The 19,985-nt window shown below is 32.2% G+C and overlaps 2 protein-coding genes across 4 annotated transcripts; one reads left to right on the top strand and one right to left on the bottom strand.

Annotated features, from left to right (window-relative positions):
• The first annotated feature begins 3,909 nt into the window (after positions 1 to 3,909).
• On the top strand, positions 3,910 to 11,755 carry LOC129948000 (uncharacterized). 3 transcript variants are annotated; one of them, XM_056058796.1, is made up of 6 exons: positions 3,914 to 4,508; positions 9,338 to 9,464; positions 9,540 to 9,645; positions 9,707 to 10,837; positions 10,896 to 10,948; positions 11,011 to 11,755. In XM_056058796.1, the coding sequence occupies exons 2-6, from the start codon at positions 9,388 to 9,390 to the stop codon at positions 11,183 to 11,185; spliced, it is 1,542 nt and encodes a 513-aa protein (XP_055914771.1). In that variant the 5' UTR covers positions 3,914 to 4,508; positions 9,338 to 9,387; the 3' UTR covers positions 11,186 to 11,755. The 3 variants fall into 3 exon arrangements, with proteins under 3 accessions (XP_055914774.1, XP_055914771.1, XP_055914772.1); XM_056058797.1 differs by having other exon boundaries at positions 3,954 to 3,972; XM_056058799.1 differs by lacking the exon at positions 10,896 to 10,948 and having other exon boundaries at positions 3,910 to 4,508; positions 11,011 to 11,165.
• A 4,208-nt stretch (positions 11,756 to 15,963) lies between these two features.
• On the bottom strand, positions 15,964 to 19,721 carry LOC129948098 (pyrimidodiazepine synthase-like). The gene is made up of 3 exons (XM_056058930.1): positions 19,635 to 19,721; positions 16,254 to 16,846; positions 15,964 to 16,179 (listed from the first exon to the last, which is right to left on the bottom strand). The coding sequence occupies exons 1-3, from the start codon at positions 19,660 to 19,662 to the stop codon at positions 16,048 to 16,050; spliced, it is 753 nt and encodes a 250-aa protein (XP_055914905.1). The 5' UTR covers positions 19,663 to 19,721; the 3' UTR covers positions 15,964 to 16,047.
• Positions 19,722 to 19,985: the final 264 nt, after the last annotated feature.

Below are 19,985 nucleotides of genomic sequence, written 5' to 3'. Positions count from 1 at the left end.
CTATAGTCGATATAAAAGATTTTTAGAAAGATGTCGGTGCGTGCGTTTGTACGTACATACGTCCGTATGTCCGTACGTCTTTACGTTCGTGAAGTTTTTTTCGTCGCTAATAGCTCAAGAACTAGTAGACATATCGACTTGAAATAAATGTTGGTATACAGATAATAAAGCAGAAAGATGCACAAAGGGCTCTCAGGAAAATTGCGTGGGTTGTTTTTTACAATAGCAGTTTAAAAAAAGGTGAACATTTTGGTTAACCCTAAATATCTCATGAACCAATTAAGCTAGAGACTTGAATTAAGTTTTATATAATATATTCTAACGTTAGGTTAGGTTATAGTGGCTGTCCAAGATGGAAACGGACACACTTAGGCCAGTTTAATGGCCCATTGTGTCCGGTTATGAGAGCAAGCACCTTGAACGTTTTAAATCCAGTGTTGGCCAGATGTTTTTTGTCGCTTGACACGTGGTGATGGTGTTCCACCTGGTGCCTGCCCTCCTCGCAGCGTCTTGCATTAGCTACAGTTTACAAGTAGCGATTGGTATGCCAGTACTTGCCAAACGTGGTAGGATGGGCTGTACTGTACCGTTCCTGGCGAGTTCATCTGCCTTACAGTTACCTGGAATGTCTCTATGGCCCGGCACCCAGCAAAGGTGAACATTAAACTGTTGCGCCATCTCCATTAGAGATGATCGACAGTTATGGACTGTTATAGAGTTTGTTGAGACAGAGTCCAAAGATATGATAGCGGCCTGGCTGTCAGAGAAAATACGGATATCAGATGTTGATATCACGTTTTCTTTGAGCCAAGACAAGACTTTCTTAATCGCCAAAAGTTCCGCCTGGAACACGCTACAATGATTGGGAAGGCGGAATGAGAGACTTAATTTTAGTCGTTCAGAGTACACACCTCCACCAACCCCTTCTTTGGTTTTAGAGCCTTCTGTGTAAAAATGGATTGACTCATCCTCCAAGACATCCTATCCTCCCAAAAAGATCTGGTAGGTATAGAAATTTTTGTCGAATTGTAGTTGGAGGATGGTGTAGTCTGTGTGCTTTGGAATTGATTCTAAGAACCTTAGAATTACGGAGTGGCCAATGTTGTTGTTAGTCCACTGCAACGAAGCATTGAGGCGAATAGCAGAGCTTGCACCTATTTGTTTGCTAAATATGTCAAGAGGTGTAAGGTAGAGCAAGGTGTCCAGTGCCGCAGACGGGGTCATACGAAGCGATCCGCTTATACATAGGCAGACTGAACGTTGGACTTTATTTAACTTATCCCTGTGTATACCTTTCTCTAAAGCAGTCCTGCCACACCGTACGTTAAAATCGGTCTGATTACCGATGTGTATAGCCAATGCGTGATTCTGGGTTGTAAACCCCATTTTTCACCAATAGCTTTTTTGACTCTTTCCTGTACGTTGCGTTTCCAATTTTGTTTTTTGTCTAAGACAAGACCTAGGTATTTAGCCTCGTCTGAGGATTTTAATTGGATTCCTTTAATATAAGGAGGGTTGACAAATGGAATTTTGTATCTCCTCGAAAACAAGACCAGATCGGTTTTGTGTGGGTTAACACCCAGTCCACACCGATCAGCAAAAAGTATTAGTCTGTCTAAGGCATTTTGTAAGAGTTCCTTTAGGATATTAAGATGCTTTCCTGAAACTGCTATAGCAACTTCGTCCGCATAGGCTATCACTCTGAAACCCTCCGCATCCAGACTAGTTAGGATTTCATTCACCACTAGGTTCCAGAGGAGAGGGGATAAAACACCACCAACTTTAACTTCTCTCCATGCCGAGGGAATATGGACCAGGTAAAGAAAGCTGGTAAAAATTGCCTCAAGGATTGGTGCAATTATATCAGAAGCCTTTTGTAATTCGGCTGGTGTTATTCCATCTGGTCCTGCAGCTTTAAATGTTTTGAAGCTGTTGTTCTAACTTGATACAAAACAAGTATATTTTTGGAAAAAAAAATCAATTAACAGTTTTTTTATAAATCAAAAAAACTGAGAAAAAAAATAGCTACCTCGAAAATTTTACGACTAAAATATGATTTCATCTCCAAAACAATAATATTTTTTGACATCTGATAAAATTTTAAGTAAAAATCTAATTGACAGTTTTTTTTTTATACAAAATGAAAACCTAAAAAAAACATTACTCATAGTTGGTAAAAACTGAATTTCTACTTAAATATCATTTCAAAAACTTGAGATTCTGGCTTCAAACGTATTTTATCTTACAAGAAATATTGTTTTCAATATTCATTGAAATTTTGAGAAAAATCGAATTGACAGTTTTTTTTACAAAAAATTAAAACCTAAAAAAACATTACTCAAAGTTGGTAAAACTGAATTTCGACTCAAATATCTTCTCTGAATCTTAAATTCTGGCTTCAAACTTATTTAATATTATAAGAAATATTGTATTCAACATTATGAAAATTCGAATAGACAGTTTTTTTTACAAAAAATAAAAACCTACAAAAAAAATAATAAAAGTTGGTTAAAATTGATTTTCGACTCAAATATCTTTTCAAAACTTTGAGATATTGGAAGGAAACTACTTTTATCTTTCAAAAAATATTGTTGTTAACATTCAGTTAAATTTTGAAAAAATCGAATTGACAATTTTTTTACAAAAAATACAAACCTAATAAAAAGAAACAACACTAAAACTTGGTAAAAATTTTCTTACGACTCAAATAGCTTTTAAAAATTAAAAATATTGTCTTCAAACTCTCTTATTTCACATAAATTATTGTTTTCGATATTTAGTAGTTTTTTTTTATAAAATTCAAACAGTCTGTTTTAAAAAAAAAAAATAAAATCTACAAAAAATAGTGGTAGAAATTAATTTGAAAGATATCAAGAAATTCCATTTTTCATAGCAACTGTCGCTCCGCTCTCCCCTCCACGCTTTTCTACGTTTTTGAGATCCCTACTGCAATTTTTATACACAGGTATATTTGAAAAATGTTTATATATGTCTATTCAGGTAAGATTTAACATATAAATAGAAAAAATGACTGTTTAAAGTAAAAATATATGGTCAAACATTAATTTTTTATAATAATTTGTTTAAACAATGAACAAATGTAGTGTACAAAAAAATTTTGGGTAAACATCGCAATTTATAGTTTAAAAAACAATATCACACATCGATCATATTAATTCATTTACTGTAACTGTAATCCGAGGTGAAAACTCCCAAAAAATCGTTTATAATTCGTTAAATCTAAAAGGACAAGCTTAAGCATCAAACATAAATATTTTGTAATGTGAGTTGCCTTATTCGTCTATCAATATCAACCCCCTTTCCAACATTATCCTCTCAATCAGAATAATTTAAATTCGAAATTCATTCCCATTTATCGTCTGTATTGAGTTTATTTCGTTACTCCTTCAAAATCAATACAAATTTACAAGAACTGTACATGTGTAGGTAGATATTCACCTATGATAAAAATCATACAAAATTACATGTTATCCTTTTCTATCTGCAAAAAATTCGTAGCCATGTTAATCGATGTAAACAATGGTGTTTCCTCTTTAAACAAAATAAATAAATAAAATAAAATAAAAATATAAAGAACAACAAAATAAAAAATCAATATCCGCCCTCACAAAGTCACATCATGGATCGATAATAGAGAGAGCCCTCCTGAACACGAATAAGAAACAACATGATGCTGGAGTAGATTGCTTCTGCTAATGGTGCTGCTGGGTTTATTTAAGTTGGGCGCTCGCTCATAGTCAATGCTCTGCTCTGCTCAACCAACAACAGCCCCTCAACTTTTCACCCATTTATCCCATCCAACAACCTTCCCTCAATCCAACCCCATAATTCCTGGTTCGATTACAATTCGCACCAAGAGCGCCGACGACACGGTCTCCTTCGAGCATTCAATGCAACTCATTGCACGATTTGCTTCGCAGTCGTTCGGAAGTGTTGTTTCTTACTCAGAAGGTTGTTCTTTTATCAAAATAAAACATTTCCTTTTTTTTAAATAATAATTTCTAATAAAACGGATGCTATTTTTAAGTGGTTCTATTTCGAAAGTCGCGATTAGAAGAAATAAATAAACCTTTCTTAGATTGTTCGCGGTGTCTTGAAAAGATGATGATGGCTTGGTGTTTTTAACATAAGGCGGCGGGCGGTTCGAGGAGAATTATTATTGAGTTAAAAGGGTGGCAGAGGGTTGAAGAACGGAAAAAAACAACGTCTAACCAAAAGGCGGGAATTACTCGAGTTTCTTTGTTTGGACAGCAAAATAATAAAACAAAAAAAACACACATAATAATAAGTGAATATATCTTTGGCCACCATTAATATTGATTAAAATTTATTGATCGCTTGTGTGGAAAATATACATTTGTTGGAATTGGAATATATGAAGTTAAAACAGTTCATTTCATAGCTACTCTACCCATGGAAGTGTATTTTTGTAACATATGTGCAGACGAAAATAGGAATAATTTGAGTACAATTATTTGCAAACAAAGGTAAATAAAACTATTTCCGTTTTTGAATTATTTTAATATCTCAAGTACATATTCGTATCTTAGATATATTGTGGTGAAGATATTGAACGAGCGAGCTTTAAGAGTAGACTTTTGATATGCTCCACCTGTCGATAGTTATACCTCGATAGAGGTTTGTGTTTTTATTTTAAAAAAATATGTGATGATGATGATGAGGATTCGAGGTCGATTATGGCCTCGCCTTTGTGAATGGAGCCATGTTTTTCAAGGAGTGTTGAGTTGAATTGAACCGCCCACCGCCACCGTCGCCGTCGCATATATCTTCCTTTTTTTTGATGATGGTGATGTGCCTGGCTTTGTTTATAAAATACCCACTTATAATTTCATTCAAGACTATGCGAGGCAGTCTCATAAACGTATACATTTCGCGCGCCAAAGATTTTTCTTATCGCCATAGAATATTTTTTGTTTACTAAATTTGTCTATCCAGATTTTACTTTGAAGGTTTAGGAGAGTAATTCATGAATCCCGATGGAAACTAGGAAAAAAGAGAGTCCTTAAAAATGTTTGCATGCCAATTCCATTTATGTTTGCATCCCCTTTTTGTTTTTTTTAATACATATTTTATATGGACTCTCGCTGAGATATAACTTATTGCTTTTGTTATATCCACAAAGCCACCAAGCAGACGTGTGTGTTTTTTATTTTATTGATTTATCGATTTTGTTTGGTCCTTGATAGCGTTTATTTTTCTGCTAAAAATGGGTTTGTTAACGAACTTTCAAAGTACATACATTTCATATAGAGATGTGTATTTAAATATTGATTTAAGGGTGAATTTGCTATGTTATGGAAATATTGTTATGTTCAAATGATTTATTTCAATTGCTTATTGGGGGTAAAGTGTCTATTTATTTGAAATAGTAATAATTGTTATTAATTGTTAAACATATCTAAATTCTCGTGAAGATGAATCGAAGGGCTGTTTAAATCTATATTCCAATCAGACTTTATTAACATTGGGATTCTTTGTGTTAAGTAAAAAATGTGGTGTATAACTGATAACAAAAAGGGTTGTATAGGAAAGTCTCATCTCAAAAAGACAATGAGATGCCTTAAAACAGTAATAATGACATAAAATTTGGACAAACTGGTTAAAAAAAGTGATTTAAATAAAATTAATTTGGAATTTGTACAGAATTGAAACCATGAATTTATAAAAGCCGTGAAGCAAATCACCCACTGATGGTTTGCAATAAACCAAATATTCATCCAAAGAAATTTGAAAAGTATTAAATAAAAATTTGAAGTTTGAACAAATTTTCTGTCGAATTTTTATAATTAGATGTTTCTTCTGTTATTGAGTTTCTTTAAAACCAGTTTTACGGAAAATCTAGTTAGGGTCAACCATCTAACGTTTTTTTTCAACTAGTGTTTATTTCGTGAATGGTAACACTTAGTTCATGTCTGATTTGACAGATAATTAGTTTTATCCTTCCGCTGAATGAATATGGTTGTGTATATGTTTGAAAAACGCTGGGAACAAATCTTAGAGAAGATTCCGATTTTGCCAAAAAAATATTCTGTTCAGATGACGCTCATTCTGATCTTGGCGGTTATGTAAACAAGCAAAATTGTCGCATTTGGGGCACAGAAAACCCACAAGCACACATTGAAAAGCCGATATACACAAAATAGGTCACTGTTTGGTGCAAATTTCGGTCTAGATGCATAATTGGGCCATTTTTCTTCGAAAATGAGCAAGGCGTTATCGGGCCATGTTGAACGAATTTTGTTCACAAAAATTGAAGAGAAGGATATTGGCAACATTTAATTTCAACAGGACGTAGCTACGTGCCACACAGCCGAAGCTACACTCGATGTTTTTATAGAATTTTCAAAAAAAAGTTATTGGCGGACTCCATATTTTTTTAAGTTTCATAGAAATTAGATTTAAATGTTGATTAAATAATTATTTTTTCGAGATTTTTTTTCATTTGATTAAAAATCTAAATCAAATTTTTCAATAACTTAAAACTTGTAACCCTTTTAAAACTAGTTTTATTTTTGGAGCAACTCAATAATATGAGCCTTAAATTATTCGAAAGATAATTTAATTTTTTGGCTGTAAAATATTTCAGGATTCAGGTTCTTTTTCATTTAAAAAAAAAGTTAGTATTCACACTAATTTTGAATGCAATTTTAAATATGTATGTACATATGTAAAATACAATTTAATTGAATTGGATAGTATCATTTTTTTGTGAGATTTTTGAAGGCTACCAAATGACTCACTTTGATTTGTAAATAAATACAGAATATTTTTGAATGTCCTTTAAGTATATCTTTGAGTTAATATCTGTAAAAAAAATTATTTTATGTCGATTTCTCTACTCGTTTCTGAGATATGACCGATGACGGAAAAAGGTACCCCCAACTTCGAGCCAACGGGCGAGTCAAAATGTTCAATCGCATTTTCCCCTCGATCTAGACATTAACGCTATTATCAAATAAAAATTTTACGAAAACAATTTGCTAATTTTGTTTCAATATTGTGTAAAAAAAAAAAAAACTATCGTTAGATTAAAGAGTTTTTCAAACCAACGCCACCGACGCAACGACGCGAGGTGTATGGAAGGTATAAAAGGCACGGCTACTGTTGCAACAACAAATCCTTTTCCCAGAAAAAAAAATTCTACAGGTGATCACTATGTACAATAGTTATGACCTTTTTGAGAAATAACACGGTCAGGAAACTTGTGTTGCAAAACTGCGAACTGTGTATACAAAATGTTAACCATTTTTGTAACGAATTTAAATAATTTCAATACATTGTTGACGCATGAGCTATACAAAATTGAACTATTTGTTTTAAAACCATATTACAAATAAAACTGTTCTTCGTTTACTACTGACTCTTTCAGGTTAGATTTTTTGCCGTTTACAAATGATTGAACATAGTGTAAGTCAAACGATCCATATTCTATGTAGGCAATCGACTTGTCCATTTATTTTCGATTATTAAATAATTTGAATACAACACCTGATGTCCGTTCTCTTTCTAACCATTGTGATTTAACGTTTGAACGTTAAGATTAGACAGGTTTGGCAAGTGTCTTTTATCTGATTGGCCAGCTGCCAAAATATTTTTTAATGAAAAGTTGGCTAGAAAGTGAGTCAAGAAATATCTCTCTTCCTCTCAGGTCCATTTCCATTGTGTCAAAATGACAGCTAATCATGATTTTTCAATTAACTTAAAGATAAACTTTAATAATCTGTAACTTATTATTTGTTTTGCACAATTCTATTTAATGTCCAAGATGGGCTTGTAGCTTGTCTGAGAACTTTTTCATAGACAATTCCAGGTAACTGTAAGGCAGATGAACACACCAGGAACGGTACAGTGCAGCCCATCCTACCACGTTTGACTCATACTGGCATACCAATCACTACTTGTAAACTGTTGCTAATACTGTTGCTAATGCAAGGCGCTATGAAAAAAGCAAAAACCAAGTGGAACAACATCACCACGTGTCACAAAAAACATCTAGCCAACACTGGATTTAAAACGTTCAAGGTGCTTGCTATCTCTAAGCAGATCGCCTATAAGCTCGATAATAGTTGTCATAACCGGACACTGTCAAATAGGAAAGCACGCCACGAGACTAGGCGTATTCCCAAATGCCTTTTGCAGAAGCTGTATGGAAGAGGAAGAGGAGGAAACATTTCTTCATCTTCTCTGTACATGCCCTGCTCTGGCTCGAAAACGCAGGAATTACCTAGGAGAATTCTTCTTTAATGATCTAAACGATCTAAATCATATAATTATTATCAGCTTCTCACGTTTCGTAAGGGACTCAAACTGGTTCCATTGAGCTTAGGATGAAGCCTGAAGATTCATGTGGTATCACAATGGGCCATTAAACTGGTCCGTGTGTCCGTTTCCATCTTGGACAGCCACTTTAACATAACCTGAATGATATACTTAAAGTAGAGGTTATTGGAATAAATGTCCCAGTTTGAAGTTTATAACACTTGACCAACTAACTAGTTTCATTGGTCAAAGAATGCAGTTAACAGCAAATGAAATTACTTAATGGGTATCAACCTGCATAGGCATGGATTACGATTTGTAAAAATATGACGTTGTCACATCGTTATTATACTTAATCTTGAAGTGTCAAATAGTTACAATTTTTAAAAATCCATAACTCTGCTCGGAAGCAAGGAATTGTCAAAGTAATTGATTTGTTTAGAAACAGTACTCGTAATTGTTTTTTATTGGGTTAGGGAGAAACTGAATTTAAAATCCATACGCCATCTAAATGGAACTATAAACTTCCATTATATAATAAATCAATGTTTTTATCGAATCCTCTTTTTTATTTTCATCTTTATTAAAAAACAAGTAAACATGTTATTTAAGAAATATTTTGTTTTATTTAAATGTCTAAGCAAGTTATAAGCAGCTTTAATTTTTCTGTCGTTATTTATATCGCAATTTAAAGTTATTATAACAACATTATTTTCTAAATGACAGATGAACAAATTTTTAACAATTGTCGTTATTAAAATATTCTAACAATTTGGAACAATGACACTTGCACAATATTTCTTGACACAACAATAAAAATGATTTTCGAAAAACAATTTCGAGTTCTAGGAGGCGCTGTGCTTGAGTTAGCTTAAAATGGAGTAACTGTTTTATGAATTTTCAGTAAAATACATAGATAAAAAATTCCAAATTTGTTGAAATAAAAAAATTACAATATAAACAGTCAATTTTAAAAATACTTACATATATTCATTGTTTTAAAACAAAATTGTATAATATATTTAATTTTTTTCAGCATTTAACTGAATTTGTTGTAATACATAAGCTAACAAAAAAGAAACAATTATGACAGTTGAAAACTATCACCTGAAATGGGATTCCCATTTAACACACTTAAACACGGCCATATCAACTTTATTCAGGTAAAATTCCTCGAAGACTTATTAAATTTGTATCAACTCTTTGTATTGATGATTTGCTTTTATTTTTATTTGAAGAAATGAACGATTTGCCGATGTCCTTCTATACAGCAGCAACCCAGAACCTGGTATTCAAAAAATGGGTATTTCAGCGCACAAATTTATCCTCAGCTCTTCTAGCCAGGTACGCCTTCCTATAATATACAAAGAATATCAAGATATGATCAGTTTTTGTTTTCTAACAGTTCTTCGCTACAATTTTTGACTCGACTCTACCATCGACTTCGTCTACTGGAATATTACATATTGTTCTTCCACCAGACCTAACACAACGCACCATTCAAATTTTAGTTCAGTATATGTACAGTGGGGAAGCAACTGTCCCAAATGAAGTCCTAAGTGAAGTTCTTCGTGGTGGAGAATTATTGAAAATCCGTGGATTGTGTCGTGCTGCTCCTCCCAATAGCAGCTCTGAGGTTAATAGCTGCGATTATTCCAAATCAAATCATGGAGAAATCAATACATCACGTTTTGCCAACGAACTTAGAGGTTTAGGTGCATCTGTGCTTCCAGAAGAAAGTCCAGTTATAGTTAAGTCGCCAAAACCACCGCATATAGGTCTCCTTCGAGTTGTTAATTCGAATTCTCTGGGCGGACGAATATCAGTGAACAAAGATGTTGCCATCGATCCAGAACCCGTCGTCGATGGAAATTATTCATATCCACCTGAAATAAATGCACAGTGTCCACCGAGTGTACGTGTTTCGTGCAGAGAAAGTGGCTGTTCTGGATGTGCTGAATCCTCAGAAATAGACAGCCCCATGGAACTAGCTCCAGCACCAAAACTAACAATGCGAACGGATCTACATCACAATAACCATTCCATGGAAGAAAAGTCAGCAGTTGCACATAGTCAACCCTTTCGTCGAATAAGTTTACCCATTGACCCGTTGTCAACCCCAGAGGAACCCATGAACTGCTGTCATATTAAAGAGGAACCAACCGATTCATGGCATGATCCGTCGGGTGGAGGTGATGTGTCCCCATCGTCGGCGGGCCTTCCGAAAATTGTCCTCAAACTAAAAAATCCACGCTCGGGGATTCCAGCACCGATAAAACTCGAGGCTCCAACAAGCGGCGAAGAAGACCTCAGTCAACCGCCATTGGACAGCATGGATCACATGCCCTATACGCGGTTAGTGTGTGATGTTTGTAAGACCTCATTTGACGAGCCCAAGTCGTGGGTGCGACACATGGAAAGCCACATGGAGAAGCCCGAACCGGACAAGGATTCTGACAATTCTTCCAGTGCATTCAATCAATCGTCTTCCACTTCCAAGTCGGTGTATGTGCCAAAGAAACGAAGACGAATGTCGGTAAGTAGGTTCGATAGGCAGTGTTGTGACAATTTCTATAACATAAAAGCTATTGCAGCCTCATCAAGTATCAGGGGATCATGTAACACTCATCTGCGACCTATGCACAATGTAATTTACTTTAAATATTGTCGCGTCTTGTGAAAATACTGATTTCTCTATCATTCCACTAGGTCTTTTACGACACCGGCTGAATGGGTACGCCACACAAATACTCAGCACACAGAATCAGAATTAGCCTTATTCAATAACCAGCGCAACGTAGTCCCACAAAAGTCATCATCCGAAACAGAAGTAGTGAGGTACAGTCGACGACACCATCATACGGGTGGGCTTTTCAAAGCGTGAGTTCAGTCAAATGCCCGAGATCGAGATAGTCCTAATTATACTCGCGAATCGCGTGACCGATTATCAGTTTATCCTAGGTCAGTAAGAAGCTTTCATCGTAAAACTCTACTAAGTCAAGCCATGCGAACTCCTCCGGCTCGGGATTTAGATAAAATTTGTGATACATGCACGAAAAGATTTCCAACTACAGATCTTATGATGGATCACAAAAAAACTCATCACCATTGAGTTGAAAAATGATTGAATACATTTTTTTAAAATAAGGATTTTCGCGTGTGTTAAGTTATTAAAAAAAAAAAATTGTTATGCACAAAATTGAAATGTTTGGAGTGACCAACGAATAGTTTGCTTACAATAAATACAAAAAAAAAAAAACAGGAGTATAAGAACGAATATATGTATGTATGTATTTAAGTAACTGTAACTGTATACATAAGACATGCGAGGATAAAAAAAATATTATATACTTGTACATAATTTACACTATGAACTTTTTTCAAATTCCATTTAAAAGTTATTTTTATCTTAATTAAAAATTACAAAATAAATCTCTTTAAATATTTAAATAATAATAATTTTTGTTTTTTTTTAAGGATTCTGATAATTTTTTTTGTAATTAAAATAAATCCATTAAATTAAATTCCATTTTAACACAACAGAAGAGATGTAATCGGAACCGGAAGTACAATAAAACGACCGATATATTTTTTGAGTGAGGCCTGTAGCTTTACAGCTTTCCTTAAATAAAGCATTGACATCTAACTGCTGGAACACAATACAAAAATCGGAGTCGGAATAGCTGTCACAGCTTGTCATACGTTAACATAAAGTACGCACACAATGCGTCGTACGACAGACTTGGCATATTCAACTGTTGGTCAATTGCTACCCATTCCTTTGCTTTAATTTCATTGTTTTTGTAGTGTCTGTTTTGAAAATTCGAAAGGACGTGCCTTTCACTGACCGCTTGAACAATTTTTTCCGAGTCATCCATTTTGTATTCTTTAATTTAACTTTTATTTGATTTAATTTAACTGTTTATTGATTTAATTTAACTTTTTTTTTATTTATTCAAACAACCACAATGAAAAATATTAATTTAATGCAGAAACACAAACCACGAAATCAAATTTGATGTGCCAAAAATGATAGACGTCAAAAGTGTCGTACGTCAAAGTTCAAAGTTGGTCAACTCTTCCGACTCCGGCTGCAGCTCCGATTCCAGTTCCGTCGCGTTGTGTTCGTGCATCTGCATTTGCATACTTTTAATATTTTGACAGGTATCCCGGTTACGACTCCGGCTCCGTCACCATTGTGTTCCAGCAGTAAGGAGTTGATGTTCTTATATAAAGTTTGGAACGGGGTTGAAGTTAGTTCGAAGCGTATGTAAGTTTGAGATATTTTGCATGAACACATTAAAGGGGATTGCTCATTTTATAAGGGACATCCGGCCCGGAGTGTACACCAATGAATTTGGTATCAAATTAAAGGTTGTTCTAAGCCGGATATATCTGCAAAAATATTTTGTCCATAACTCATGGGACATCCGAGATATTTGAGATTGAAGTTCGAAATGTCCAACCATTAAAAATCAGCACTTTTTCGACATAAATGCTAATATCTTTGGATACAGAAAAGTTAGAAAAATCAAAAAGGTATTAAAATAAAGGTGTCAAAAATATCTTTTAAATGAAACTAAAATTACATTTCTATGATTTATATATTTTGAGTTATTTTTAATCAAACCTTTGAATAACAGCATTTTTTAGGCAAACTTTTGTACAATAATATCTTTTAAAATTCAATGATGATATTAATTTTTTTTGGCACCAATAAAGTGGCTTAGTTCACAATCTTTATTTTCATATATAATTTTTTAGGGTTTCATCAACAATTTATTCATTTTGCCAATAATAATTCAAAAATATGCTCCCAAAATACAAAAAAAAAATTAAACCTAACACTAAAATAAATATAATTCTTATAGTAATAGTGGAAAAATTAAAACAAAAAATAAATAATTCTTATTAAAGTGGTGGAAATATTAGAATAAAAAAAGAAGTTGTTATCACTATATCGACAAAATAAAACTAAATTAATTCAAAGAAAAATAATAAATAATTATAAACTAAATAATAATTCAAAGAAAAATAAATAATTTTAATGGCTATGGGTTTGGCAAAACATAATTCTAATCTGAATCATAGGTCACTAAAAGGTTGTTTAAAAATTGAGGAGGGGGTCTTAAATTGCTCTCATATATTGCCCAACGTAAAAACCATATTATGGTCATAACATGAGCACAGCATCCAACCGTTCTTCGACCTACTAGGCAATTGCAATAATATTGTTCAAACGCTTCTCTGCCCTGTTGATAATTATTATATAAAATGTAAACAAAATATACTCTCCGGCTTATATGCCTGTTTTGAATCCTACCTTGTAATAATTTAGCATATCTTGTAGGGGGTAAACCTTCTGGGAGACTGCTGGTTGGGTCCATGTTTATTTCTATTAGATATGAGCCATCATTTGGGATATGCTCCCCGTAATAAGATCGCGCTTGTTTCAATTGATAGGTTCCACAACTAAACAAAATAAGTTCATTATAACTTAAGCGTGTATTTTGGGAGCATATTTTTGAATTATTATTGGCAAAATGAATAAATTGTTAAAGAGCATATTTTTGAATTATTATTGGCAAAATGAATAAATTGTTAAAGAAACCCTAAACAATTATATAAGAAAATAAAGGTTGGTAACTAAGCCACTTATTGGTGCCAAACAAAATTAATATCATCATTGAATTTTAAAAGATATTATTGTACAAAAGTTTGCCTAAAAAATGCTGTTATTCAAAGGTTTGATTAAAAATAACTCAAAATATATAAATCATAGAAATGTAATTTTAGCTTCATTTTAAAAGATATTTTTGACACCTTTATTTTAATACCTTTTTGATTTTTCTAACTTTTCTGTATCCAAAGATATTAGCATTTATGTCGAAAAAGTGCTGATTTTTAATGGTTGGACATTTCAAACTTCAATCTCAAATATCTCGGATGTCCCATGAGTTATGGACAAAATATTTTTGCAGATATATCCGGCTTAGAACAACCTTTAATTTGATACCAAATTCATTGGTGTACACTCCGGGCCGAAAATGAGCATACCCCTTTGGCCTTTTATGGATGTTGAAGAATTGTAAGAGATATTGTGGCTGTTTTTTTTCTGTTCAAATAATAAATCAACGCTGGAGATGAAAAATCTTTTTTTTATATTTAAACTCATCCTTGTGACCAGAAAATAATTTAAACTGAAACTCAAAGTTACAAACAAGAATACAAGAAACTTCAATTTGTTAAAGTTGAGTTAAAATGCATCAACAAAATAATGTGTGTTTAAGTAAAATAGGCAACTGATTTATTGGCTGCGTTCAATCACATGTTGGATAAGCAACTTGGAATAGTTAATTTCTACACACCTTTTTGAACGAGTTCAATAGTTCAATTGAAATAGCTGTCAAAAAATAAACATAACTTTTGATAATTTTAATAATTCACCAGATTTTTATCAAAGTCAATTTGATATACATTTTCAGGTTCGTTTAGTTTTGACCGAATTTTGAATTAGCTGTTCTATCAGACAACCAAATATACCATATAATTTTGGGTATTTTTTGATTTTTTTTGATAGCCCAGAGAGCTGTTCTTTTTTGAACAATTATTAACTATTTGGAAAGTTTATATTTCAGAGGTTTCTGAGCATTTTCTCAGACGAGTTAACAGAGCAGGAGAATGAAATATAAACACAATTTACTATTCATTCTTAGCTACAAATAAAATAAGTTTTATATTTCCTTTTTAAATTGTGCGACAAAAAATTCTTGAAAAATCAAATCATTAAAATACTGTTCTCAGATTTCTTAGAGCAAAAGTTCGAAATTTTGGTTGTTTTTCTGAGAATACAGAAATCTCTGAGATCTTAGAAAATAAACTGGCCAATTGTGTTATGTCAAACAAGATTGTTCAAGTGTTATTGGCACAAATTGTTGGAACTTTTTATAACGATAATTGTCAAAAATTGTTGATTTGTCAAGATAACATAATACAAATATATGTTTTTAACTTTAAATCACAAAATAAATAACGAAGGAAAAATTGAAGCCGCTCTAAATTTCCTTAAAATTTACGATTCGATTTAGATTATAAATGGCTTTGAAATTATTAATTGCTTTTTTTTCAGGCCAACAAGAAAAAACAACATTTACTTATCTGTAAGCAAATCTTTCACTTTGACAGTTCAACACTTTCAACTCAGCTGCTGAGCTGTGAGTTTTTCTAAATCGTAGCTGTTTGGCACATCAACAATGAGTTTATTAACGATGTTATGACGTCATATATTATTAAAAAAACGTAACAATTTTAACTTTTAGAAACTAATTGTTTTATATGCATACAAAACTTTAAAAAAATTATCCATCTAAAATTTAACGCAACCGTTAAAGCATAAGCCGAATTTTTGCCACTTATTTGCAACACAGATAAAAAATAATAAAATAAACTTACAATTTTTTAAAGTTGAATTCAAACACAGCAACTTAATTATTTGGCCCGTAACTGTCATGCATGTACATATGTTACCTATAAGATCGTTTTTATCATAAACATCTATCCGTTATAACAAACAGTAATTTCCTTTTTAAAACCGAAACCATTCAGGTAGGTTAAAAATGATTTTAGAAAAACATTCAATTACAAATATTATATTATTATTACTCCATCTTTATTTTGATCCATTAATGTGACATTTAAATTAAATCTTTGTTAACTTGAGCCTAAAATAATATTTTTGAAATGTATCTATTGTTTCACTAACATATCATAGTCTGGGTTGCCAGCCTGCTTAGTTTTGACAAATTTGGCATGGGTTTCTCCATCTAAGTACATTAATTTGACAGCTGCATCTTCTTTCATAAGTTCAATCCATTTCGCCTAAAATTTAATTTTCAAAATGTCAGAACTGTCTGAACTAATTCTTAGCAAACAAACAAGTTTTGTCTACTCACCAAATTCTTAAGTTTTGCATAATCCAAATCATGTGATTCACCATAGACATATTTAACCATAGCCAAACGTTCAAACCACGGCCAAATCATGTAGTCCACCCATCCAGGTTTATCTCCACCAAAGTATGGGGTCTTACGATTTTCAAGTTCATCTTCGAAAACTTTAATTGCTTCTTCCATTTCTTCTATACAACCGGGAGATTTGATGGGGCCCATCACAAATAATTTGAAGGCAGCTGGCATTGCGGCAACGCCAAGTTTCTCTGCCAGATTCTTTTCTTGAAGTTTTTTGAGTGGATCTCGTGGCAATAGGGGATTTTGGGGATATTTCTCATCCAAATATTCACAAATAGCAAGTGAATCCATAATTACAGGGCAACCGTCTTCGTTGGGCAATTCAAGGGCTGGTACCTTACCAAGTGGACTTTTTTCTAGTAGCCATTCGGGTTTATCAGTAAGATTGCAGTACAATGTATGATAGGGAACATTTTTGGAGTCAAGAACTAAGTGAACACGATGTCCGTAAGGACAGAATCGAGCTGAGATAAGACGTAATTGTTTATCATCTTCTGGGAAGGTAGGGAATGCAGATCCTGGTGATAGAAATAAAAAGGTTTGTTTTCAAAAAAAGTCTACTAATGGTTTTAAAAGTTATTCAAATTAATATTGACGAATCAAAAATAGAAAAAAAGATTATGTTGTGGGTTTCTTTGAATTGACTAAGAAAAAAAATCTATAACCTATCGAAGATTTAATATTATAGATATTGTTGTCAGTTATAAAGATTTTTTAAAGATAAACAATTTCATTAACCATCCATATCTAAAGATCAAAAATCAAATAACAAAGAAAAAACAGCGAGTCATTCTACTTTTCATGATACATAACCATATTAATAAGTAAATTAACTTGATAATGAAATTCTATAAAAATACTTATCAGCAAGAAACTTAAAATATCTATTCATTGATGTTTCACGGTTTTCACAGTCGACTACTTTGAGATGATTCCCTTTGATGTCTTATAGCTTTTCCTTCTTCCACTTATTTGTTAAAATAATTCGATTCGATTCGATTTCAATCCATTTTTAAACCGGGCTCTAAATTTTTGATTTGTCATTTTTTAATTTATTTTAAAAATGCGTGGAAGTCAGATGAAATGTTAGACGTCAAAATAGTTTTCCTCAAAAGACTCCAACTATAATATTATATACCTTTCAAATATTTTGATTCAAATTGGAATTGAAATTATTGTTTGTCATAAACATAAATTGTCCCTTGCGAAAAACGTTTTCTCACAAGTAATTTCATTTTTCTTTGACAAAAACTATTGGGTCTTCCAATAAGAGGTTTTATTTGGAATATTACTTATCACTAATACCAATGTCAAAAAAACTTTGAATGAATTGTTTTAGTTGTCAAATGTTAAAAGAAGACAGATTCAATAGTGATTAGCAGAATGTTCGAAATAAGAAGTATTATACGATGACCCTTCACATATCAAAACTTAGTTTACAGGTCTGGAAAAAATGGGCAGGTTCAGACAACATAAGGGACTTAATTTGCAGCAAATTCATTCTTTGAACCTAAATTTTGACCAGGGCAACTAGTTTGTTTTACAAGTGTCATACATTTCAAACTCTTAACTTTGCTCTACCTTCAGTTCATCGTACAAAAACTACCAAAGACATTATTGTTTACAACACAATTTTGAGGTAAGCTTAAAAGTTTATCACAATTTGTATTTTGTATTGTAAAGTAGTTTTACTTATTTATCTCCTAATTTGAGAAGGAAACCTTTTTTTACAAAACATCAAATCGAAATGTGCAGAAATTAAATAATTCATAAAGTAATAAAGTTCAGCTTTCAGTTGAATAGAAAAAACATGATCAACTGTCATTTTGACATAACTATACTTGACTTGATAGTTAGGGAGATTTTTTTTTGACTAACTTTGCAGTTAACTTTCCAATAAAGTTGGCAAGGCAATTTTTTGGCAGCTGTCCAATCACATCCTTGAAAAAGTCTAAATTATTTTAGGAAATGTTTGGCCGTATGAAACGTGATATAACTACTGTTTCTAACTTCAATTATTTTTCCGCGGTAATAGGCTAGGTAATGAAAAATCAGGATACTAAGACTAAACGCATTCTACCTCAAAATGATTTACTGTCCATCCCTAGTTTAATATAAGGGCATTGGTATAACGCATAATTGTTTTTGAATTTAATGATGCACGAAATTGGCCATTTTGAAATTTGGAAATTTCCATTGTAAGTTGGTCAGTATTCAGTCTAAAAAGTAATTGAATTTAAAAGAGCCCATAAGAAATAGTTGTTAGGGGAGACGGGCACAATCCAGAAAACGCAAAATCCCAAATTACAACAAAAAAAACGATGTCAGAAAATCCAGAATCACGAAAATTTAAAATCCAAAAAGAGCGATAGCACTAAAATAAAATACAATATTATAATAATTATAATAATTTGCTGTCGAGACTTTTATAAAACACTTTGCATGCTTCTGATATTAATTTAATGAAAGGAGTATATTAAGTTTTTGTTTTTTTTTACATTTTTTGAAATCATTTTTATTATTTGTTAAAAAACATTGAGAATAATTACATCATGAAAAGGAAGCAAATACAGTACTCCTAAACTATAGTTCTATTAGTGTATGGACTATACAACAAAGTTTGGTCCAGAAATAAGAGTTTACAAAATATACAAATTTCAAAAAATACCGAATAATTAATTATATACACATAAAATAAAAAATTGGCAAGAATTTTCGAATCTTTGATTTTGGATTTTTCGGGTTTCTAGATACCAAAATTTTGATCTAAGTCCAGTTGTAAGCACTTTTTTGCGTGGATTTAAGCTATAAATAGCATTACAAAATTGTTAATATTAAAAAAAAAACAGCTGGTTTCCTTAATGTTGTGGTGGTCTTTTATGATAAGATAGCAGATTCAAAAGCATATAAGTTCCAACGTTCCAAAATACATTATAATATAACCACAAAGATACACAAACTAAATGTGCAAGAATCTATTGATGATAACATGTTCATTTTTAGAGATTTTAGGAATATTACCCAAAAACTTTTTTTTTAATTTGGAGTCATAGGTAGTTTTTCTTTGCAACAATAATCTAGATAATGGAACACTTCTTTTTTCACTTTTTAACATCACCGTTTATTTTTCTTGTAGTATTTAAAATTATACGTTTTGTTTTCAAACCTACATAAATACAGCATACACCATGTGTTTATATCTCTAAGTTTATACAATTTTAAACTTATTTATCTAAGAACGTAGGTATTTTTGGGGCGCACAAATAATTTAGATAAGAACGATTACTTTTTTTTTAATTCTTTTACCTTTTCCAAAATGTTTTCCACCATTCATGTTTATGTTATTATTAATTTAATTGAGCAATCAAATTCACGTTTTACTCGAGGTACTGGTTGTACTGAGCTATAAATTAAGATGAATTGATATTTTATACATTTTAAACAAAAATTGCTAAGCTTTAAAAGCTCGATGAACAAATACGATTACTTTTGAATGTTCTGTAAATAGTTAAACATTAAAACATAAATACAGTATACCCCGCTTATTGACTCACTTAATTAGGAATACAAACAGTGTACAATAAATAAATGGATGACTTCATTTATTTATACACTTTAATAATGCATATTTAGAAGCCAACAAAATATACAACAAAC

This window comes from Eupeodes corollae, chromosome 2 (assembly GCF_945859685.1).
Source record: "Eupeodes corollae chromosome 2, idEupCoro1.1, whole genome shotgun sequence".
In the NCBI taxonomy this organism is placed as follows: domain Eukaryota; kingdom Metazoa; phylum Arthropoda; class Insecta; order Diptera; family Syrphidae; genus Eupeodes; species Eupeodes corollae.
This window is presented reverse-complemented; position numbering and strand designations above follow the sequence as displayed.